Genomic DNA, 25,915 nt, shown 5'->3' with positions numbered 1-25,915 from the left:
GGGACAATCTGGTGGTGCAAGAAAACCTTGAAGATAAGAATTTTGAATTCTTGCGCAAGTTGTCCAGAACAAATGCCTCATCCATAACTTTTAAAGACACAATCATAGCATTTCAGATAGCAAAATAAGAAGCCTGCAGTGAAAGCATAGTTGAAGTATGTGTCTGCTTGTTCAGTAGTTTCTTACAGATGTTAAAATGCTTTTTGTACGATTCCAAATCTTTATTCTAAATGTTCATTTTATTTTGAACAAAACAAACATTTTTATATAAATCTTTATTCATTTAGACACTTCCGGGTGAAATCTCCTCCACCCCCCTATCTAGAACCCTTAAAGAAGCCAGCAGCTAGGATTGTACAGACTCACTTAACCAGTTTAACTGACCCAACAGAGTAGCCCGCATCTGACCTAAGGGATAAGATTGAAAGTAGTTTTACCGCAGATGCCTGCAGCAGCGCCTTTAACCTTAAGTTTGACTTGTGAATGGGCTTTTTCCAAAGGGTTGCTGTGAAATGTCTGTAAATATTTGTAAGTGCGTGTGTGTGAGAGTTTAAACAAGACCTTCTCTTTCTCCCTGCCCCCCCCCCCATGTTTTCTCTTCCTTTTCACTTAGGGATCTGAACCGCTCCGACTCAGACTCCTCCCTTTCTCAGCTTAGCGAGCAGCAGCGGCTCTCCAGTTCCTTAGGTTCAGGCTTCAAATCTTACCCCATCAAGCCCGCCTCTCTGTTCCACGGTGCCCCTGCCAGGGCCGAGGAATCAGCCAGCGCACATAGTCACACTCCCAACGGCGGCAACCGCATCCTCGAGGCAGGGACCTGGCCGGAGAGCATTTCCGACAGCCCGCTGTTAAAAAAGAAGGTGCATGGTCAAGGGATGGAGAAATCAGCCAGCTTGGGAGAGATCAACAACGCTCTGGCAGGGCTGTCCCAGTCCGAGTCCTCCCGGTCACTCAGCCCCACTTCCACTGAGCCTGACACTCCCTCCCCGACTGGGGAAACCAAGCAGGAGGCTTCCATAAAAACCAGCCGCATCCCACAGCTCTCCACTAAGAAGAGCCCACTGGAGGAGGACAGCGGTTCCACCGGTGAAGACACAGACACAAACGTCAGCCGGAAGAAACACACGTTCAAGATATTTAAGAAACAGAAGAAGTAACGTGTTTCAGAATTTCACATGACAAAGGGGTTATGTTTTTATTTTTATTGTTTGTTTTTTTTTTTTTTTTTTTTTTTTTTTATGTAGAGATAGAAAGGTTGATGGGGGAAAAAAAAAAACTTTATTGCGAGATATATAAATGGCCGGTTTGTAGCGGCTGAAACACTGTCTTTGAGATTTGAGGGTCCTTGTACCGAGGAACTGAAAGAAACTAGGGAATTATTTTGGGGAGTTGTAACGTGCTGTTTATTCTGCAGGAATCTGTGCCAGTCTTTTCCAAGTTTAAGGGAAAATGAATGCCCCAAGTTTGGTTCTAAATTAATTTTTGAGTACATTTTTTAGGTTGCATGTCTTTATTTAATTTTTTTTATTGTGATTGATGCAGTGGGTGTTTGCTTGCTTTTTGTCGTTTTTCGCTTAACAACCAGCACAGAAAAATACAATTTGTCAGAGAGGGGCGTTCAATATTAGTGAGACAACAAAAAAAAAAGAACAGACTATTACTGAATCTCTCCATCAAGAGTAATCGGACAGTGTTTAACGCAGTATCTTGTGGTGTACTGTATCTGATTAGACAGGAATCTAACCTAGAATGTCATTAAAATTCAAACAAAGCAATTTACATTTAATGGGAGGACAAACTCCGGCTTCGAACTGGGGGGGGAGAGGTGCTAAGTTATTATAATTTTTTTGCTTAAGAATTCATTAAACCTAAATTTGGTCTTAAAACAAGAAACTGTGCCCGTATGAATGCTCAACGTCCAGTATTTGTGTATTGCATTGGGAAATTATCTATCTCTTTGCCTTTTCAAATACTGCCTGAAGTTGACAGAGTGGCACTGCTAAGGACACAGAGCACAAAAAAAACCACAAATCCATTGGATCAGAATTCAGGAACCCACTGAAATTGCCCCAGTGTTTGCTGTGTTGTTTCTTTTGTGCATGACTCAATAAAAACCAGGGGCTTTTTTTAACTGTGCTCTTGTTTACCACGGCTGCCAGGGAGAGCTGAACTCGACTGACTTCTCCTGTAAACAAACTTCCTGAAGATGATGAGTGCTGTGCTGTTAGTTCAGGTGGAGGGATGAGTTAGCAACAACAAAAAATAGATATCTTTTGCTGATCCTTGTCTGCATTAATCAGAGAAATCCTGTCATTTTGAGATTTACCAAATCATTCCTTAAGGTTACCAGACTGTTGCTTCCATCCACCAACAGTAGCACAGCTCTTAACCAGAATGTGCTGGGTCATTGGACAGCAACCAACTTTCTGCCTGCTAAAGCTTACCATAGTACACCCATGATCTCATGGATTGAAATCAAAGTGTCTTCCCACAGTCCAGAGCTCAGTGGAGGAATGAAATTGTTAGGTGATCTTAGGAAAACATTTTTATTTTGTTTTGTTTGGTCTTCACACATCTGATGTGTCTGGTTTGTTTTGTCAGTCTGGGTCGAGCAGTACCAAGTTTGCATGGTTGCCTGAGAATCGTGGCAGCTCTTTGTGCAATTAATCTTTTCTTTATTGACAAAAATATAGTGCTTTGAAATACGGTTCTGGGACTGATCTGAAAAGTACACCACAGGAATTGAAACTCCATTCTTGGCTTGTCTGTTTGCCTGTTCTGAATCCTGTATTATATCTGTGTTTGTGTCTTTACATGCACACTGTAAAATCAGAAATGTATGAAAATGCTTAAATATATTTTAATGTATTTGTCAGAAAAAAAAGTTTCTTCAAGCTGTAATAATCAAATTATGAAGACAAATAGAATTTTGATCTACTGGGTGGTTATAAGACACTTGCATTGAACTGCTGCTGTGGAAAAAGCTTTCAATAGCGGCAATAGGATTACCACAATAATAATGGGGCTGTAACGCAATGCCTGTATGTGTTCTGCTATTAACTTATTTTTATTGTCACCATTCAGTGTGGTAAGGAGTGTGCCCCCTGTCCCTGCCACAGCAGGTGACTGATATAACCTGTACAGTAAAAAATAGACAGTTTTGAAAGCTTTGTTTGAACAGAATTGTCAAAATAAGGGGCTTTTTCTTTAAGTGTTACTTAAAGGTGTCCTCAGAAACTGAAATATCCAAAAAGTGTTAGAAACTCCAGACACTGGTGTATGTCAGCTTCAGCGGCTGTTGCCCAGGCCCACCACTTCCTAGCTAACTCTGTAAGATAGTGTGGTCAGAGTGGAGTAGAAATGGATCAAGGAAAACCTGCCAAAAATATGAGGGTCCACACATTTGTTTGCGCGACCCTGTCGCTGTTTAACCCTTTGATTCCCAATGGCATTCCTGAACAGTAAATCCGTACACCCTTGGGAATCGAAGGATTATTGGCTGCTGTTTGTGATAGCACTACTATATTTGTACCCGCGGAGCATTGAGCTGCTTTCTTTGAACTGAAACAAGCATCCACATACTGTACCAGCGCAGGGGGGTCTTCATTGGTTTTATTTCCTTTTAGTGCATGATTCTTGTAATGCCAGGTGACGTCTCTCTAGTGCTCAGTTTCATTGTACGCTGGCAACAGCTTTAAATGTAAAAGAAAAAAACAAAACTGGTGTCTCATCCCTGTTCTGTAAAGCCATTTTACTGGTAATTTCATTCATCAGAAAGGTTTTAATGTATCTCCCCTTGATTGGTCTGAAAGCTAACCCTTTTGGAAGGACAACGAGCTGTTATTGGTTTGCACGTTTGTACCAGAGCTTTTGAAGTCCCAGACTGACTGAGCCAGGGACAGGCTTCACTGACAGGCAGTAGCGGCTTGGACAGAGGTAAATGTATGCTGCTGCTTCAGTCCTGCTTCCCCCAGCACTTGAGAAAGTGGACAATGAATAGATGCCAGAGAAAATTGGTCATAAATACTATAGTCACCACTGAAAATAAGTGGACACAGAAAATACTGTCACTGCTCTTGTCAGACACTTGTAAATAGCCAGCAGGTTATCAGACATTTCAATCTAAATCTTCTCATCAGGTTTAGGAGCTACTTAAGGTGAGCTGACAGGCTTCACTCACATAGGTGCATAACCTTGCACAAATCTCTCACCCAGACATACTCACGCACTCATATTCACACATGTATCGTCAGCTGCTGTAATTGGAGCTTCAAACAGGAGGCTTCAGTGTCTCTGGGGTTACTGAAATGGAGATTCCTTCACAGAAATACCCTTGCAGTTAATTACACATGTTTCCCTATATATACTCCTATGTACCCATAATAACAGTGCGTATCGGTTATGCAGATTGTAGAATCAGGAAACCGGCATATAGCTATACGTTCATGAATAAATATGTGCTGTTGAATAGGAGTTTCTCTGTGCCTTCGAAGAGCGGAAAACTATTTGGTTCCCAAAACTTTGTTTTCAAAGTTTGTAACTCTGGAGACCACATAGAAACCAAAATGAATGCAAATTAATGTACTGCATTTGACATTAGAAAAGAGCTGTTTTTTTTTATTGTTTGTACTGTACATAACTGATGTTTCTAAGAATGTGTTCATGCACGAAGTTGTGTCTCATGACCCCTTTTTCCTCCGAATCGAAGTTTATATATTTTTTATTTTCAGCAAGTCACTTTTTTGTAAAGAGCAATAGTTTGCCAGTGAATACTAGTAATAGCAAGTCTGGGTTTGAAAGTTCACTTTTACATGGAAATGAATAGACTATGGGTTGAATCACTGTTACACAGAGCACCTCGATTAACTGCGTGTTTAAAGACCCAGTTATATGTGTGACACTGTCTGTCTTGTCTATCGCCAGCACCAGGCTGCTCTCTTGGTAGTGGTGTGAAGCTTTTTGCCAGCGCATGCTACCTGCTGTCTTGGCTTAATCGGGGTGAAGGGAAAGAAATTTTCAGATGTGTTTTTTTTTTTTTTCTATTGTCCCTTCTGCTTATGTTTATGAAATAAGTAAAACTTTGTACCAAGTTCTGCATCTGCTGTAACCTTCTGGACACTAGTCTCCAGAACTTTTTGGCACTCCTGCATGAAGCAATAAACTATTTTGAATGAAATATTTTTATTTTGTAGCAGTTTGTATTAACTGTTTCGTTCCCAGGTGGATCCTGGACAATATTGGTAAACAGTAATTATAATTCCAGCTGTGATTCAAAACCAATTCAAATCCTAGCATCTTGTTTTATTTATTTATTTATTAATCTTTCTCCTTTCCCCAAATTAATTGTACCCTGCAATTCTCCCAATTTGACACATCCAATTGTATTTTTAAGCTCAGCTCACCGCTGAAACAGGAGCGGTGAAGACAAACACATGCTGTCCTCAGACTTGTGTGCTGTCAGCTTGGTGCTTTTTTTTTTTTTTTTTTTTTTTTTCACTCTGCAGGCCTGCCATGCAGCCAACCCAGTTACCAGCATCACAGCTCTGGGCAGCTTACAGGCAAGCCTGCAGGCGCAGGCCAGTCTACAAAGGTCGCTGGTGCACAATGAGCCGAGGACACCCTGGCAGACCTAAGCACTAATCTGGAATAGTCGTAATTCTCTACCCCCAAACAATGTTAAAAGAAGCTGAAATGCCAGGGCAAAGCCAGCTGTTTTCAATGAGTGGATTCACAATGTTAAAATAAGCTAAAATGACAGGGCAAAGTCAGCTGTTTCAGTGAGTGGATTCACAGTTGACAGTGTTTTCTGTGATTGGATGAACCACACTACAAATATTTAAGCTTGTTTGTGATGCCAACCAGTCCTTAAAAGCCAATGTTCGCTCCTTTGGTTAACGTTATTACTGGTCCCATTTGTATTGTGCTGAGCATCTTTTCGTTCTTCAATTGCATTTGAAAGATGTGCGTATCACTAAAGAAAGACCTTTGCATCCGGGTACATTTACTGTAGGTCTGTGTTTAGCTAGATGATTGTACAAGTTTAAACTACAACACAAACAGTATGTGCATATCCCAAGCAAGGAACCAAACAAGTAAAGGAGGGTGGGGGGGAGGGGGGGGGAGGGGGGGACAGTGATTTATGTTGCTTGGTAAGCACTTCTTTTAAAACGTTGGTTCTGAGTCCTACCTCAGGCAGGCAAGCCAGCGTCAGTTTCATAGAGAAAATGAACAGCTGCACGCAGCAAAATCCCATGGGACACAGGTATAACATGGGAATAGTTTCAGTCCCAAAAAAAATATTTCAGCCCCAAAACTACAGTCCCCCGCACCACAAGGATACTTACCAGCCCCTGCTGGGATAAGAAACGAATTGAAAGTGCCTGCATGGTGTTGCACACGCTCTGAATGCGTTTTAAGTAAGTTAGTATGCGAGGGGTGACCTAATAGCACCATCTAGTGTCAGAAAACAAAGACCGCAGCAGTAACATAGACATACTGTATTGTCAAGAACTATGTGTAGGGGATGATGATAATAGATAAGAAGGTGTAACATCACACTGCTTCTACTAATCATTAACTAAACTCAAATATATCATCTTACTCTGTGATCATTATAGCTAGTAATGTATTTGTTTTGTCATTGCTGGACAAATACACCATCTACTGATAACTAAATGTGGTGATCTAAATCACACAATGCCTGAGTCAAGATGCTCCTTGGTTACGAGTCTTTATTATTTGGTCACAGCCAATATGTACAGTATATGTTTTAGCTGAACAGTGTAGTTTACTGTTAATGTAAACATTTAGAAAAGCAGTACAAACATGTGTAAACCACAGCTTTACCTGTTATCCCCATAAATACACCAATACAGAGATAGATTACATACAGACAAACTTCACACAATTGACGTAAAAATTAATTGGTAATTAAATTGGAATTGAATTATTGTTTCAGTCCAAATATTTCATTAATAAACCAATGACTGACCACACACATGCTTTGACAGTCCAATGTAACCGTATCGTTTCAGAATGTACAGTGTATTTCATGACAAGGATTGCATACATACTGTACTGTGCGAGGTCCTTCAGGCAAAAAAATACTTCCAGTACAATATTAACTGCTAAAATGGAAAAGACTGCTCTTTAATCACAGCATGCAACTCATGTCAGATACACATGCATCAGATCATGGTTTATTAAATTAAGAAACGCTTTTATGTACACAGAAGTCAGCATGAAGAGCACTTTAATGTAAAGTGCTGTGTTTTGTTTGCCCTGCTCTTTGTAGCACTTGTGACGTTTCAAAATAAAAATATTAATCTGTGGGGGAGGTACAGCGGGCCCTGTTTCCACTGAAAATACGATGCGGTCATCACTCATTTCATAATGTCCTTTACTCCTAAACAACAATGTCATGTTGCATGTCACTTACACTGGGCTTCTTAAAATTAAAAGAAGGGAGCATTTTCTAGGTGTCTTAGTCTGATTGTAGTAACACAAAAAACACATTTATAACAGTAAACATTCTCTTATATGGTACAGCATTTGTATGCAAGAACAGCAACTACTAAGACATCAACACAGGATACAAAATCTCTTGAATATTTGATCAGGAGGATATAGGTACTGTGTAACATTTTAGCAATGAGGAGGGAATTACTACATTGTGAGAAATAAAACTTTTGAGTAAAGGTCGCTTTTCTCAAGACTGATATTCAAGGGCCAGGACGGAAATATTTGAGCTGCATAAAAAAGGAATGCTAGAACCCTCATTACACATGTGAGTGTGGTCTCTTGCAATGCAGAAGGGTTGCATTCTGAGTCACCAGTCTCTGTCCATCTATTAACAATGAAGCCAACTGACCAGATTACATAGATTTCAACAGCTGTAGGTCAGAATAACATTGCTGCTCATGGCACTTGATAAACTCTACTTTAGAGTAGCAGTCTGTTGAACATTTGGCTTTAAATGAAAGGCCTGTTTTAAATGTTGGATAATTCTTAACCCAAGAAAAGGAGGTTTGGAGTGAGTGTTTGAACATGGGGAGGAGAGTATACAGTAAGGACAAAGGTACAAAAAGTTCTGTGTTGTAACATCTTGTTTTACGGAAGTTGAAAAAAATATGTTGCTTCCTGTTAACTTTGGAGACTAAGTGGAGCATGAAAACACTGCACCATTGTCTGCCTAGAATGCCTGGTGTGACTTACGCTCCGAGGCATTGTGACGTCACCAGTCATCAAGTCCTAGTGCTTCCAGCTTCCAGTCACTTGGCAGCAGCAATGCAAGTCTCATGCATCACTTGTCCCGTTCTCCCATTGCTGGGCGGTGAAGTCAGCGTCAGTGAGATTCACAGTATATGGCACTTCCACCATCTGTGGAGTCACGGACTGGTGGCCACTGGTCACGCGCCACGTCTTCAACGGCCGGATTGATTTCCTGAACCTCTGGAGCAATACAGAGAGGGAGAGAGAGAAACCGTCGGCAACAGTGGGCACCACAACTTCTTTTGATACTGTAGATATTAAGACTATTTCCCTTGTAAAAATGCGGTCTTCAAAACAGCAACAAAGGTTGGAGAATTTGCCTACAAGGAATGATCAATATCCAAAACATACATTTTCTCATACATTTTTTTTAATGGTTTACAGGGTAAAGTTATCTAGCTATTTACGTGTCAATTTTTTCTTTATTTAGGGTCCTCATTCCATGCTGTCACACTCTACAGTACATGGTGAACTTGAAAACTGCCTTGATTTTACACCAATCGCCACCAAACTTGTATCATGCATGCCTCCCCTCTAGATGTTTGGGATTGCAGTTGGCTATAACCCATTATTGTAAACAACTATTTGTAACCTTTCAGATGCTGTGTGATTATTAAGTGGTTTGGAAGACCTTCTCTATGACCCTCTGCATGAGACAATAAAGACCAGCTGATCTGGACAACTTTAAATCACAAATTAAAACCAAGATGAGCTTTGTCAGTTGAATTTTCCTTAGATAGTGGCCTTCAAGTTCCTATTTGGGCTGGGGCCAACGTGAAATAAGTTCTGATGGACACGTATCCACACCTTACAAAAAACAATACTATTGCAAAAATGGCCTGCTTGTTCCGCTGTGCATTATATTTTCAAGCTTTCTCCACTGCGCCCCCTAATGCACCTGAGAGAAACAGCTGGAGCAGCTGAAATTCCCCACAATATGCCCTGCTGCACGCTGTACTTCAATAAGACCAAAACATGACGATGTAACAGAGCTAGATCTCTGCCTTACGTTATTACACACTGCTTTGCTGGAGAAAGAGTTTGAGACAATATGTTGACAATACAAAGACTGACAGCCAGTTGCCTTCTGTGTTATACTCACATCCTTGAGTGTGCCAGACTCCCTACAGATGGCCACAATAGCCCAGATTGGGATTTGGATGCAGCACAGGGTCCCCATACACACCCCCAGTGCCATTCCCCAGCGGGGGTATTCATAGGAGCCATAGTGTAGAGGGGTGTTGTACATCTCAATGAAAACGTAAATGAGGATGAACTGAAAGCGAAGCAGGGAGAGCCATATTACTAAACAGCTATGTGCTCTGGATCTTGTGCATACGGTCTCTCACTAACAGTCAATGGCAAGAAAAATCCCACTGGGGATACCATTATACTAGCAGTCTATTAGCAGTAGCAGGCAGCAGAGTTACCAGAACTGGAACCACAATGTAAAACACATTGGACACGGTACCATGGCACTGCCATGGATTATCACTAACGATCATTTGGAAGGACGCCTACCAGCAACAGCAAAGGAGTGCAGAACACCCAGCATGCTTTGAAGTACCAGAGCACCTTGGTGCACCAGGGTGGGCACTTGCAGATCATATCGATGATGTCCTGGCAGAACTGGTTCACCCCTGTCAACAAAAAAAGCACACATCAGAAACAAACATATGTTGTGCATTATATTTTCCCTCTCTCTCCGCAGCGTCCCACACTGCAGCAGGGATGTTGAGTCTCAGTTGTTCTCCTCAGATTGTGAAGTTTCAGCTGTTGCCTCACCGTAGAAGAAGGATATGCCGATGCACATGAAGAGGGTGATGATGATGAGGCCGAAGCTGGTGGCGTAGGAATCGATCAGAGTGAACCAGTAGATCCCTCCCTGGGGAGAAGAAGACAGAGAGCAGTCCGATTCAGAACCAGGAGAACCCAGGCCACATTCCCGAAACATGTTCTTATTTATTTATTTTAAAATACTTTAAAAAACATTTCTCTCTAATTTACTATCTCTCAACAACATCTCAGGAGAACTGATGGTCGGTGGCCGTCTTCAAATCAATTGCCTTTTTACACCCAAGAGTTTAACAGCAGATATCAGCGAAAAAGGCCACCCCTGCAAGTCTCTGCAGGAGCTCACCGGGTGCCTGGCCAGTAGGGGGAGCTGTAACATGGGGAGGTTAAGATCAGCAGGTTGGCACAGCCAGGATGCAAACCTGCTCTCCCCTGATTACATGCCTAACCCTGCATACCTCACTGCCCTGCCCTGCCTTTACCAGTTAATTCACTCCCTTGTGTTGCAATTGTAAAACACAATTACAGTGAAGGGAGGATACTTCAGGGAGCCATCATTGCAGACAGGCACTTGTACCTCTGTGATGAGGAGTAGGCCCATAAGAAAGAATCCAAAGCAGAGCACAGCGAGAAAAAGAGTCTTCTTCTTCATGTCACTCCGCAAAACAGGAAACTCATCTATGACCGCCGTGGTGATGCCCTCCATGTTACCAAACTGAAGAGGGAAAGAGAGTCAGTATTGTATCTTCTAGCGAAACAGTACAGCAGACTGCTGGTTAAACATTCAACCACCAGTCCAAAGTTTATTTACCAGAGTGTCAACTCCCAGAGTGAACAACATCAGGAAAAACAGAATGGCCCAAAAGGGAGAACCAGGCAGAAGAGCAAGGGCTTCTGGGTAGGCCACAAATGCCAACCCAGGACCTAGAAACAAGAGCAAGCACAGTTAGTTACACTTTACCAAATCTGGATCAGCATTTCCATTACATACTTCTACTTATAGAAGTGCCATGAAGGTATCCTATCCTAAATGTAAAGAATGTAAATTGGAAAAAAATGTGTCTGCTTGACTTGTCATAGATCCTTTTTCTAATGACTATTCTTGTGTATTCTAGCAGTATGAGTCTCCAGCTTCACCCGATACATGACAACAATTACAGCAATAGTTACCAGAGTCTGCCACCTTTCCCACTGGCACATTCTTCCTCCAGGCCATGTGCCCAAGAATGGAGAAGATAGCAAAACCAGCAAAGAAACTGGTGAAGCAGTTCCCAACAGCAATAACAATAGTATCCCTGGAATACAAGAGAGAGTTGGATAATATGACCCAGTAGGTGTGCTCCTTACTGGTATAGCATTATGAATATACTTACTTCATTCACTAAAAACAACAACATTGAAAAACATTTCAAAAGCTAAATTACATTTTCATAAAACACCCACATATCTGCTGCATAATCAGCAGGCAGCATTTACCTGATGACGTTGTTATCAAACTTGTTGTAGGAAGCCATGGAGAGAAGACCCCCAAAGCCAATACCCAGAGAGTAGAAGATCTGAGAAGCAGCATCGTTCCACACCTGCCGGCGACAAAGGTCATGAAAAATGAACACAGGCTGAATAGTAATCCCTGTTTCTAAAGATAGGGCCAGATGACAGAGTTGTAGCTCCTGTATTTGGGTAACCAAGAACTGGAGTCTGATATACAAAGGAATTTCAGATCCAGATCCAGATCCAACAACAGTAGATTAAAACAGATCAAGCCCATTTTTAATGTCAGTAAGTTTCCAAAAGAAAAAGATCACAAGTTATCAGCCTTTCTAGAAATACAGCTGAAAAATGTTGGATGTATTCCCCATCCGGACAAGAGCACTTGATGAGCAGAAAAAAAATATAAAAACAAAATGGATCATGAAAAATAATATTTGGGGGAAAAAAAAAAGTTTTACATGAGATTATTCCTGTGTTATAGCAGAAGGAACAATGGCAGAATGAAGCATGGCTATTCTCTGAAATGGCCATGAATATCCGACTAATGGCTCATCCCAGCACGAAGATCATTACAAAAAACCTTGGATTTGACAGTAGTTGGATACTGATTATCCACTTTTCATTTTACATTTTCATGGACTTTTTAGTGGGAAAAAAAGCTTAGGTTAGATCACACAAGACATATTTGAATATAGAGTTAAACTCCCATACCACATAACCACATCCACACAACACACACTGAAGTGCACTGACATTCTACAAGAAGTTGAAGGTGGGCCCCAAGAGGTGGTTTACCTGAGCATTCTGTAGGCGTTGCCAGTCGGGGGTGAGGTAGAATTGAACCCCTTGCAGGGACCCCTCTAGCGTAGCACCCCGGATAATCAGCACAATGAGGACCAGGTAGGGAAAGGTGGCTGTCACATACACAATCTGGAGGGTTAGCGGAGGTGGGGGGATCACAAGGTTAGGGTATAGTAGCACACGCAAACACTCAGTATTTAGACAGGACCACTACAGTTCATTATTATTCAAAAATTTCAGGTTGCAGGTGCAGTCTGTTCAAGTCTAGGGAGGGTCTGTTTTAAACATCTTAAAAGTGTTACTGATCGAGCTGTAGGGTTGCAAAAAGCAACTTGTTACTTTCCCTAGCTTTTGGCATGTAATTCTGCCATATCTTTTTCAACATAATTGTCATTGTTTTGATTTCTTTATTAACATATCTTGTCGTTAATCAGTTTTGACAAGCCATTTGGGTTTCATGTTGGAATGCATCAGCTCTTTCCATCAAAATCTCTTCTGAATTCACGTCCCTCAGGCAGGATCCTGGCAAAGGTGATGGACAAATGATCCAATCAAAACGCTGCGCTTTGAGAGAGTCGGGGACCAAATGTTTCTGATTGAACATGTTGGATTGAAGCCGCCAATGTTGTGAATGAGGGCATCTGATGGGAAGATCCGATGCATTCTGATGTGAAACGAAAACAGAAAGCTTAAAAAAAAAAAAAAAGTACCTTCTGGACTAAGTTTTATTCCGAGTTTAAAGTTTTGAATGATCTGTGCTGGACTCACCTTGCCTGAGCTGCGGATCCCTTTCAACATACACAGGAAGATGATGACCCAGGCCAGCATCAGACAGATGGCTAGTTGCCACCTGACTGGTCCGGGGTCCTGGAGTCCCTCGCTGTGGACCACTCCCAGCACTTGTTCACTGTGAGGAGATACCACAAGCATTAGCAAGGCATTCCTTTCCACCAGGGCACAACTTTGACATATTTTCCAAACTACCCAAATGCTGTAATATACACTTCCTATAAGCCATTCCCTGAAAAAAAAACTGTGATAATACCCTTTTTTCCTGACAAAAAGGAGCATGTCATACTAAATTGTGGTCGGGTACTATTTAGTTGGTAAGCAATTTAAGTAAGTATCTCTTTATGTGTTTTTTAAACTAGTTACATATATATATATATATATATATATATATATATATATATATATATATATATATATATATATATATATATATACATATATATACGTTATCAATGATGACACCTACCTAAACCTGTATTAAAAATAAATAAATAAATCTAAAAATGCAGGTTGTCAATTTGTCCAATGAAAAATGCCCCCGGAACATCTGCATATCCGGAAGTATCTACACAGATACTAAATTCATCATTCATAATCCTCCTATCAATTACACCTTGTAACAATTTTTTTTTTTTTTTTTTTGTTCCTGGGTAGTAAGTGTTATTTCCTAATTGCTTATGCCTCAAAAGTATAGAAAATGGCTATTATTCCCCACAAACTTTGCTTTTGTGACCAGGACAGTGATATTTCAAAATATCACTATTTCCAATGGGAAAACGGGCAAATGTGTGTCTCTTCGTTCACATAAAGTCAGAAAAAAACAACATATGAATCCAAATTAACACGTATTTATACTAAAGTAATACAAAAATGACTACAAAAGATTTAGAAGTGAGTAGTTTTTCGAGATTTACGATTATACTGTATTTACTGTTAATTTGGATTCGTGTGTTGTTTTTTTCTAACTTTATGTGAACGAAAAGGCACACATTTGCCCGTTTTCCCATTGGAAATAGTGATATTTTCAAATATCACTGTCCTGGTCACAAAAGCAAAGTTTGTGGGGAATAAAAGCCATTTTCTATACTTTTGAGGCATAAGCAATTAGGAAATAACACTTACTACCCAGGAACAAAAATTGTGTTACATAGTGTTATTAATGTAAGAACATGTACCCATTCCCTGTTTCTCTAAAGGCTAATAAATTTTTTTTTATAAAATTTCAATTTCTTCAGTCTGGTGTTAATCAGTAAAACCACAATTACAAAAAATTCTTAAATTTCATTTTTGGCCCTGGTTAAGATTTAAATAAAATTAAACCCTGACCGTGTTCCCCTGCATTCAAAGGCTTACTGCAATAGTGATATACAGCTAGCTTCACAGACCCCGATCAGCACTAATCTCTAATCTTGGACGACTCGATGCTGATTTAGGTAAATTGATCCAGGTTTAGAGCTATTCAGAGTCTGTGAAACTAGCTGATAAGATTTATGTGCAGGGACTACTGGAGCTGAACTAAAAAAAATGAACTAATTTGCTGCCTTGTGAATGAAAAATCACGAGCAACTTACTTCCAAAAGACCTCACTGGCGCTCAAATGATGGCTGCCATTTGTTACATTCATCTGGAGGAAAACGATAAATCAACGAGTCATTAATTAAAGACATTCCAGAGCAACTGGGCCAGTTTTTTTTTTTCCCCGGTCAAGCCGGTTCAACAGATCACACAGCTGGGTTACCAGTGGTTACGTGCTGGCTCACTGACAGCAATGAATGATATGTTCATTGTACAATCAGAACAGCTATGGCCAAAAGCCATACTCTTTTCTGTTACTAAATAAGCAGATAGGACAGGTCTTTTATTAACCTAAAAACACAACATGTGTCCTACTGTAGCCAGGCTGGCCTGTGTTCTGGTCCAGTGGGTTATGCTCCTCTCATTCAAGCAGAGACCTGGCTGGCTGACTAGCTTCTGGCCAGTGTGGGGTTGTCTTACCTGGCAGAGCCTGGCATTAGCAATAGCCTCACAGGACCAGGGCAGGGGGCTCTGGAAAGACATGCCCAGGTAATAGAAGGTCCAGGCGATGATGACGTTGTAATAGAGGCAGACCAGAGAGGACACCAGCAGCATCCCGATGCCAATGCCTGAGAGGAGACAGTGAGGGAGTTCAGAGACAGGGAGGGAGTTCAGAGACAGTGAGGAACTCATCCAAGAGCTCTTTCCTATTCGGGATTCTAAATCAGTGGCAATTTTGTCACACATCTATTTACTGTTAACGTCTAGTTTACAAACATTAACACATTTATAATTATGTGGTAATAGTTACTATATAGAAACCGTTACATAAACTAATTAACCCCATTTCAATGATATGATTGACTTGTCATTGATAATTATAAGGTCTAATGTTTGCTAAACATCTTTTTTATGAGGTTATAAATAGGTTGCTGTATATTAACTGAATAAAAAAAAATGTTAGTAACTGTGTCAGTAAGCTAGTTGTCAACAGTTAAGAGAATCAAAAAGTGCCCTTTTAAATGAAGCACGATTTTATACTGTCAAGCACAATATATGGAACAAGAAATGAAAGAGGCCATATAGATTTCATTTGAAAAAAAAAATCGTTTGCAGGGATGCCAAACTGTGGCCATTGTATTTTCCCTTTCAAGAGAACTACATTTAAATCTACCCACAAAGAACAGACTTGAATTTATCAAATGCTCAAAAGAAGAAATTTTATGTGGAAATCAGTGACAATTTTTTATTTCAAAGGGGTGTTACTGCTTTTAGTTTGGTACACATTGCAATCATTATCAGGGTCCATTCTCAAATGGGTCGGATTAGCAAGAGTACTGTATTCCTAACTGTTCTCTAACAATGTTTTTTAAAAGGCCTTGTGCAAAAACGCATTCAAATCACGTACTGCAAAAAAACCTAGTGTCTCAGGGGACTGGAGTGAAGAGTCACCTTGCTTGACCACAAGGGCTCCCCAGTTTGAGATTCCTGATTGGGTGCACTCACCTTTGAGGAGGGGGCAGCACTTCCACACAGTGATGGGCCCTGCAGCTCCATACTGGCCCAGGCTCAGCTCCATGAGAAACAAAGGCAGGCCAGTGACCAACAACATGATGAAGTAAGGGATCAGGAACACACCTGGAACAACAGAGAGAGTTCATACTGCTACTACAGGGGCCAGGAGTCCGCTCTGGAAACAAACCCTAAAATGGGAGTTTGATGCTTAATTTGGAAGCAGTATAGAGTGTAAGTCATGGTGCCGAATCCTGGAGTAACAAGTTAATGATGTCAGTTTGGAAGTAATGCGAACACAGGCTGTGATCATTTCATAATCATCTGCTGAAACATCACAGCAGCTAGTGAAACTAATGTACAGAGATTGCTTCTTTGTTTTGAACTTTTTGGACAATGAAAACAACTTCCTGTGCAACTGTGGCCATGGTGCATAAAAAGGTTAAATCTCTATTCATTGTGGAGTCATTGTTTGACTAATATTACCCTACTATTGTGAGCTGAGGTAGGGGGAACTAAATGTATTTTGCCAAAAGAAGAACTGGATTGAAGTCTTTAAAAATATTAAAAAGGGTTGGCATTAGCTAATAATATCAGTGCAGCACAGAAACCAGGACCAGAGGACAACAGGCATGGCCATAACTAGCTATGTCGAGCTAGGTTGTGTCCTCAGTTGTTTTTTTGCATCATCAATGCTGATACTCAAGTGAAAATTCTGGTAAAGTACAAATGACTCCTTAATTTTCTCTGTTGGATTGCCGTTTAACATAGACTTGGATGTTAAATAGCACTCTTATAAATACTGCTAGCTACAGCTTGAAACCTCAGTTTGACCTCGGTAGAATGCCAGCTCTGGTTCTGACACTGGACACAGGGTATGGAATATGTTGCCTCCCACACTGTTTATGCTAAATCGCTACGAGGAAGTGGATGAGCATTGATGGGCTGAATGGCCTCCTCTAGTTCGTAAATGTTCATACATTTTCAGGAAAGCATGCCCTGAAGTATGTAGGGCTTAGTGACTACAGATTCTTTAGGGTTTGTGGAGCATTGTACAGTCAAGCAGGGCATCTCCAAATATCTTTGGCTAAGCTGTTCTATAGATATGCAGTAAGTGAAGCATAACCTGTAATAGGATCAGCTGAATATGTATATAAAATGCTTTCTGAGATCATGTCTCGGCTGCACAGTGTATCCTATTATTAAATGTAAACCTCTAAACAGTGACATAAGGTACAAATGCACATCCCAGCCATTTCTCTGTAACCAACTACAGTAATAATTGTTGGGTTTATTCTCCCTAACATTCCAGTATTCCTAGAGTTCTGTGCTGTAATGCAGCGGCTGACTTTCAGACTGCATCACCTAGGACGTGTCCTCATTCAGAGATTATGGCAAGCATGCGAGGCAGGACCAGACAGGTAATGGAATTTAACAAAATAATATATCTTTGTCAGTTCTAGCTACTGCTCGTCTACCTGCACAGTTCATAAGGGAAAGGTTTTAATCATGTTTTGGTGTTTGTTGTCATATTGCTTGGAACTTCAATATGGTAGCACCATCAAAAAACCAATGCATGCAGTTGTGCACGATGACATCATCGTTCAATCTGTAAAACACTGTGATGCTCGACAAAATGCAGCGAGCTGAAGGCCACATCTGTGGTAAAAAGGCAGGGAATTGATTCAAACTGCAGTGCATACTCGTTATCGACTTTAACTGTACTACAACCGAAGCTTTTTGAACTTTTACTGTTCTAATGGCAGGGTAGTAGAATTATTTCAGTTACAATGCATTCAATGAGCAATAACCCGGGATGTAACAAAAGGAGGAAGCGATAGTAAGGAGTGTCACAATGTGCTCTACCATGCTTTTAACACCTTACGCCAACAGTATATCTCAATGCACTGTGAAACAGAGGCTTTCCTGCCTTTACTGTGTGAACACATTACAAACTACAGAACAGTGTTTGGTTTGGGAATTAATTCCTGCCAATTTCCTGGACCAGCCATTACATAACTCTTCCAACGTGCTGGAACTCCTGTGGAACTCCTAGGGCTGGACCAGTTCTATAATTAGTGAGGGTGTGTCTTGAAATAATAGTCTAAAAACAAATCTTTATCACCGTGGCAACTGCAGAGATACCTGTCTGAAGAATCTGCATGGGACCTTAGGGAGTGTCATGGAGCTGTTTTACTGTGTTTTTGTCACACAAGGAAGGCATAAACATAAAGCACACTATGCCCCCAGCTCTCATCTCCATGTACCAATGACAGAAAGGGCAGACACAAGTTCGGAAGCAGTTTAGTTCGTATGTATTTGAAATTCCTCATCAAAATTTGCATTTCTAACAATTCCAACAATCTCAACCATCAAAACAAATAAAGAGCAGAGTGGAGACACAAAGCCTTTTCAAACAAACCCAGAAGAGAAAGATGGAGTTGCTAGGTAACAAATGAGAAATAAATCACACCACATTGACGTTTATAGAATAGTTGACTTGCCCTTTTTGTGAAAGAAAAAAAGAAAAAGCCTGTCTCATGCTTTACATATAGAAATGAGACAACATTTGTTCAATGCTAGTCCATTTAGACAAAACAGTATGATAGGTGTTTCCTATTTATTGCCTAACCCATATATCTCTAAACACCCAGTCTCCAATAATACTAAAAGAAGAGTATTTCAGTTCGTTTTATTTCCTGAGAGTTACATATTGAAATGCTCACCCCCTCCATTGCGGTAGCAGAGATAAGGGAACCTCCAGACGTTCCCAAGCCCCACGCAGTAGCCGATGCAGGATAGCAGAAACTCATACTTCCCGCCCCACTGCTCTCGCTGAGGGGGGGGATCAGGGGGTGGGGACGGAGACGAAGGTCGGGACTCAAATCGAGGCTGGGCGGTGGAATCCCCGACATCATACTGCAGAGTCACGCCATTCAACTGCACTGGACTCTGTTCCACAATAATACAAAAAAAAGACTTCAGGATCATTAATCAATTTGGGTCATCAATTAGGATTGATCATCGAAGCACAAAGGAGTAGTAGGCATAATAGCAAGCCTAATGCTATATTTAACTATGGTTAACTATGGTCTTCTAATCACTAGAATTTGGGTTTAAAGATAATGGCTAATCCATTTTTTCATACAACTCATTAGTATCATCAGGATTATCTCTGGTCCCCTTATCCCTTATTAGCAAGTAAAAAAATAAAACTACACCAATATAAACCGCTGATAATATTGCTGGTGCAGCCTAATACAATTTTAAAGCCTTTGTTATTAATCCTTGAAGTTACTGTGTTCTCAGAAATGTATAAAATGCAAGTATGCCATGCAGGATCTAAGGCCTATATCATCTGTGTTATTGTAGAAACATGCAAAGCTCGTGTCAAATCAAGAGACAGGCTCCCATGTATAACATTCTGATGCTCTTAAGAAATAAAGCCAATGAATGTCCAAACCACGGTTTATCTCAATGGGTTCCCTCGATATATCTAAAATCGAAGTGCGACATACGGGCGCATCCATTATATCTCTGTGGGCAAAAAGATCAGCAGCAACATATTTCTTATTTTGAGAGTAGTGAAGTCACGTATTTGTAGCTCGTACAACATTCTTTAACATGTACGCTTGTCAGGTTATTCCTCAGGAGTGCACCGGAGCAAAAAATAAAGCAAAATCCAACAAAAATCTAAAATCTACTTTAATCTAAATAACTATTCAGGCCTGTAAGCTTCCTTTAGTAAATACATTCATTTTTACATGTTTTCTCAGTTGCTTTAAGAAGTTCCTGTCCATTCTCTTTTGCATTACTAACTATTAGGTTACATTTTATCTATACAGTACTAGTTGTTGACATAAACCCAAAGTATTACCACAGGTTCAAGGATTTCTTCAGGTCCTCAAATGAGGATCTCTCCATTTTATTTTGCCCTCATTTGCCTGTGCACTTTTCACTTTAATAAACAGAACCATATCTTATTATACCCTTTGCTTGAAACTTTCATCCCAGTTGGCTTAATGCTGACACATGACCAAACATACAGGTAGTGGACAAAAAAATGGAAACACCTAAGTAAATGAGGAACACCAAGTATATTGAAAGCAAGGCCTTCCACACAGGTGTGGCTCATTTGTTAATTAAGCAAATAACATCCCAGCATGCTTAGGGTCATGTATAAAAATGCTGGACAGGCCTGGTTGCCTATAATTATGGCTAGCATGGCTGCCAGAGGAGACCTCAGTGACTTTGAAAGAGGGGTGATTGTTGGGGCGAGTTTGGCAGGAGCTTCAGTAACCAAGACAGCTCAACTTGTTGATGTTTCACGAGCAACGGTGTCTAAGGTGATGTCGGCATGGAACTCCAAGGGAAAGACATCATCAGCAAAGGGCAACAGTGGGTGGAAGCGCATGCTCCAGGATCGTGATATCCGTGCATTAATTTGAAGTGCAAGGCAAAACAGGCAAGCAACTACAGATCAATCGACTGCAAATTTCAACCTGGGACACGAGCAGCCAGTTTCATCAAAAACGGTCCGCCGCGAACTCCACAGAGCGGGATAGCATAGTCGGGTTGCAGTGCAGAAACCACTCATCACACCTGGCAATGAACGTTTGCGAGTCCAGTGGTGCAAAGAACACAGGCAATGGACTACCAAGCAGTGGAGAAATGTGATATGGTCAGATGAATCATCCTTCACCATGTTCTCGACAAATGGACGAGTGCAAGTGTGACGTCAACCTAAAGAACTCTACAGCCCTGAGTGCTTGGTTCCAACAGTGGAGGGTTCTGGTGGTTCTGTAATGTTGTTGGGCGCATTTTCCTGGTATGGTTTGGGTGCACTCATTCCCTTAGATGGCAAGGTCAATGCTAATCGCTACTTAATGGTACCGAGTGATCATCTTCACACCATGTTGCAGCATTTCTTTCCTGCTGGGGGGGTGTCTTCCAGGATGACAATGCACCCCTCCACAGAGCATGTGTGGCCACCCAATGGTTGGATGAGCATGACACTGATGATATCCATATGTCATGGCCTTCTCAGTCACCAGATCTGAACCCAATCAAGCATTTATGGGATATTCCAGAATGACGCCTGAGACAGTGTTTTCCACCTCCATCAACCAGGCGTGTGTTGATTGACTTTCTTGTGGAAGAATGGTGCCCCATCCCTCCTGCAGAATTCCAGAGGCTGGTAGACTCTATGCCACGGTACATACAGGCAGTTCTGCCCACACATGGCGGCACAACGCCCTATTAAGTGACTTTACATTGGTGTTTACATTTTTTTGTCCACTACCTGTAGTTTGTGCTGTTGCCCAAAAAATTGTGTATAGTGATGGGTCATTAGTGCCCTCTGAAACTACCACACATAAAACAAAATGGGTTACTAGAGGGTTACTCTATTGAGCAAATTAAGTATTATTGCACACAGTCCTTCCCTTTTTCAATTCTCAGTCAACAGTTTTCAAATACACAGTAAGCCTTACCTCCAGTGAATAGTTGTATAATACAACACTGGGAATAGTCTTAATGCCATAGACCATTTTGATTTATAATAAAAGTCCAAAACCTTTTTTGACATGTATTTCAGGAGTCCAAACTATATTATTTGAAGTAAAACGAAGACCTTAAATTGTGCCCTGTAGTTCTCAGGTCTTCTTTGAAAATTATATTGATGGGAGCAGGTAGCTTCCTAATAGAGCATGTCTGACAGAGATTATAGCAGTCAGTTTGGTTGCCAGTAATGATATACAGTAGGTAGAGTCATTCCGAAATGAATGAGTTTGAATTTGTTTAACAAATGCCTTTGAGTCCAGAACATCATGACCCCGATGATGGACCCTGTGCTTCCTCTTCAATGTGGAGCATTCGTTGACATGAAAAATTTGAGACATTTGAAATAAAGCTTACTTCCTGGAATATTGAGTTCTGCCAGCTTTATGTCCCAAATGACGAGGGAAGACCAATGGCACATGGCTTTAGTTTACTTAAAATGTATTCTTGTATTATTTTTTCATCTGCATGCATTGTCCAGTAAATATTTTTCAAACTGTGCTATAAGCAGGTAACAGGTACAACGTCACATTACAGCCCTTTTAAAACGCATATCTCAGGTACTGTATAATAAGGTCAACATCACTCTCCTCTTGTAGAAACTGTTTTATACAACCCAGGAAAAACACAAGATGGAACTATGTGGTGTAAAAAAAAAGTGAATACAATGAAGGCTATGTAGCATGCAGGAATTCTCCAACTATATTTTTTTAGTGATATATTTTATTAGGATCAGATGAATATATAAAACACACAAGCTTTCAAGACCACAGAGGTCTCTTGTTCAGTTAAAAGTTGAAATAAATATCCCATTACAGGTCAAAACCTAAAAATAAGTCTATTGCAGACTAATCGCATGAACGCAATGCCCATGTTTGGGGTGTTGCTCCCACAAGGGATGACTGAATAGATCAATTGAACTGCTGCCAGGGTAATGTGAAACTGCAATGGATATGAAAAAGAAAAGCTAACATATAATTATAGAAGACGTGAGCCCTACAGAGGAAGACACGCAGCTGCAGAAGCCACTCCACATCTGAGCCCAAGATTAGAAATGAACTTCTGTGTTTGCCTGGCAATACTGACTAAGTGAAATGTCTGCTTTGTATTTTGTATCATGTAACTTGCAACAATACAATTGTTAAACTGTAAGCCTCTGTGTTAGGACTCACTATATAAACTCACAACATACAGAATTTTGATGCGATTTCAATTAGGATTGTGTGTTACCTTTCTTTAACAACAGCCTTGTATTTTTAAATCATTGATTTATTGTGATTCCATTAAACTAAACTTCAAACAGTTCTAAAATGGAGGCCCCAAAACAATACCTCTGATTCTGCAAGTTCAAGTGTATGATAACTTGCCTGAAAAGGTTTGTCCACAGAATTTAAATAATAAGAATTACCAATCTGCTTCACAAAATCATGAAGGAGTTAGCCTTGGAAACATGCCAGATATGTTTGATGTCAGAAGCCGAAAAACAGGTTTTCAAGCCACAACAAGAGAGAACCTGCGTCTTTTCACAGAGACATAAATTCTTTTGTCCCACTAGAAACAGACCCCAGGTCAGGCCAAGGAAAAAAAAAAAAACGTCTTGCATTGATAGTCTCTTAGTTAAACAGAATGGAACAATGACAGAAACCGTATCCAGAGATCACAGGAGTGTCAGGAAAACACACACTCTGGCAATATTATTTGTGTGCTAAAATAAAAACTGAAATAAAATATGTCTATAAAAAATATTAGTACAGAGTGCAGTTGCATATTATTTCCATATTCATTCCCACACTATTATTCACTGTGTAAAGTGCAACGCTGTCTTTTATATATACATATACGTTAACGTCACAATACAGACTTCTCATGATCAGTCAGCACAGGCTCCCCAGCGTCTCACTTAGTAAAGGCACACAGACAGCGTTTGTCATGTACTGCAGTTTGCTGGGTTTTCCATCTATCTTCAGTGCTTAGGTAGGCACGTGTGGAACAATTATGAGCTGGCACCGGTGTAACAGGGTAGACGTTGAGCGAGAACCGGCGACCCCATGCACAGAAAGCGTTGTGGTTAAGATGCTCACTTGCGGTATACAGGATCGCTGGTTCGTGCCCAAGCCTCCACCTTGTTACACATGGACCATGGATTCCAAAATTCCAAACCGGGGAGAAAACTCCATAGTACATTCCAAATAAAAATGATCAGAACGTAATTTGTATCCCTGATTTTTAAATGTTTTAGGGATTTATACAATATTCAAAATAGTTCAGGCTTAAAAATAACGCATAAATGATACGCTTATGACAGACACCAGGGGCGGTGCACAATCAATGCCCTTTAGAAAGGTATTTGTGACGCTGATTCCTCTGACGGGATTCTCTGTGCAGAAGGGTGTGGAAAAGTCTGTTTTCATTTATAATCTGACTCTTTCACAATTGTTTTTATCTTTTCTCTTGGTCAAACTGTTAAAAATAAGACAATATCGTCTTTTTTTTTTCCCTTTAAAACATTGTGGGTCCTATTTTCAATCCTTTTACTCCAGTCTTCAATTAGCTCGTATTTTTTGAAAGAGGTAAAAACACCTGTTCATTTTTACAAAATTTTGAAACGTTTACTTTTATTAAAATGTTTTATTTGATTTTATTAATTAAAGACTGAAAGAAAATACAGCCCTGTGTGGTTAGAGGATGTACTTATTTTCAAGATTTTCAAAAAAACTGAAGCTGCTTTCTTTTTCTTACTTCAGTTATTTTCAGAACTTTATTTAGTGAGATGTGCGCATGGTGAAATGCTTCAGTTCAAGTCAGACAAGCTTGATCTCAGTGTGAATGTACTCTCCGATGCTGTCAACACAAGGCTTTTTTCCTTGCACTGTTAATTAGGCTTGTGTTTGACTGACTGAAATAAAAAAAGGAAGAAAGAACATAATTAAGACCTTCCTGTGAGTGTGTGTGAATTCCCAGATTTTTTTGTGTAACTAGGCCTGACACTTTAAGGCGAGAATTGCAACACTTCATTTTATATTGCTCAAATAAAAGATGATCCTATTATGAAAGCAAACATGACAAACATTTTTTTTCCATTCAGTGGTTGCAACTATATATATATATATATATATATATATATATATATATATATATATATATATATATATATATATATATATATTGTGCTTGTTGATATTTTCTATGTTAAGCTTCTCTGCTCTGAGTTGCTCTTTTGTTCTAGCTGTCTGCATAACATTAAAACCAAGTGTGCATAAGTGAAGTATATAGACTTGCTAGAACTGGCTCTTACTTCTCTGAAGACACTGTGGCTGATCTAGTCTGTGATACATATGTCTATGGCAGGAGGCAACAAAAACAGGTTATCTCCTGAACACAGGTCATAGCAAACATTTTAAAAAAATGAATTGCAATAATCCTCAAATGACAAGAGGGCATGAAAATAATACGTGTTTCAAATGTAATTTGGAGGCCTCGTTTTGATTGCTGTGCACAGACCCTGCTGAATGAGATGTCAGTATACATGAATATTATATCCACAGCATATCCAACTTGACTGGTTTGTAAGATATGTCAGTATGCTGGACTAGATATTAGAATAGTTAAACAAGACAAACAGTATGGAACCACAGACTGATTTAACAAATCACATAATAAACATCCAAGGGTATTTTTAGTTTTGAAACCATAACTTTTTTTGTTTGCTCTATTCTGAAACTAAAATAACCCACATATTCACTGTGTTTAAAAAAAATGCTGATTTTCCAGTTCCTATACCACAGATATATAAGTCTTAGATTGCAAGGTCACAGACTGCTTCCCTGGGTTAATAAGGCAGGTTTACCTGAGTGTCTAGTGTTGGTGTTTTTGTTCCTGCTGCGGCGATTTCAGGTGTCTTTGTTGTCACCTCATCACCAGTCATCTCCTCCTGGGAGGGCTCAGTCTTCTTCTGAGGGTCGCGCCATTGCTCGGGTAAAGGTTTCATGAAGAGCAGGATGAGGTAGGGGAATCCAACGGCTGTGTTTCAACAGAGACTGTTGTGGACCAGACAAATCCAAATAAAAGCAACCGGGTGAGCAAGTGTCTAGAGGGAAGCTGCAATCATGTCTGCCAGCAAACAGGAACTACAGACAGAGCCACAGCAAGAGCAAGCAAGAGAGAGAGAGAGAGAGAGAGA

General features: G+C 40.3%; 2 protein-coding genes across 5 annotated transcripts in view; one reads left to right on the top strand and one right to left on the bottom strand.

Moving 5' to 3' along the window:
* LOC121302685 (stromal interaction molecule 1-like) overlaps positions 1 to 5,176 on the top strand; it is a 54,236-nt gene extending 49,060 nt beyond the window's left edge. For all 4 annotated transcript variants that reach the window (XM_041232755.1, XM_041232754.1, XM_041232757.1 and 1 more), the window contains one exon: positions 614 to 5,176. In XM_041232755.1, coding sequence (XP_041088689.1) covers positions 614 to 1,157 — 544 coding nt within the window. In that variant the 3' untranslated portion in view covers positions 1,158 to 5,176. The remainder of the gene's footprint in view (positions 1 to 613) is intronic.
* Positions 5,177 to 6,713: 1,537 nt separating this feature from the next.
* On the bottom strand, positions 6,714 to 25,915 carry slc6a7 (solute carrier family 6 member 7). Its single transcript, XM_041232758.1, has 15 exons — positions 25,583 to 25,915; positions 18,903 to 19,128; positions 16,171 to 16,302; positions 15,145 to 15,293; positions 14,721 to 14,773; positions 13,126 to 13,264; positions 12,352 to 12,486; positions 11,542 to 11,645; positions 11,236 to 11,360; positions 10,877 to 10,989; positions 10,643 to 10,780; positions 10,057 to 10,156; positions 9,793 to 9,911; positions 9,374 to 9,547; positions 6,714 to 8,451 (listed from the first exon to the last, which is right to left on the bottom strand). The coding sequence occupies exons 1-15, from the start codon at positions 25,721 to 25,723 to the stop codon at positions 8,296 to 8,298; spliced, it is 2,004 nt and encodes a 667-aa protein (XP_041088692.1). The 5' UTR covers positions 25,724 to 25,915; the 3' UTR covers positions 6,714 to 8,295.

The sequence above is a fragment of the Polyodon spathula genome, chromosome 30, assembly GCF_017654505.1.
Source record: "Polyodon spathula isolate WHYD16114869_AA chromosome 30, ASM1765450v1, whole genome shotgun sequence".
Taxonomy (NCBI): Eukaryota; Metazoa; Chordata; class Actinopteri; order Acipenseriformes; family Polyodontidae; genus Polyodon; species Polyodon spathula.
This window is presented reverse-complemented; position numbering and strand designations above follow the sequence as displayed.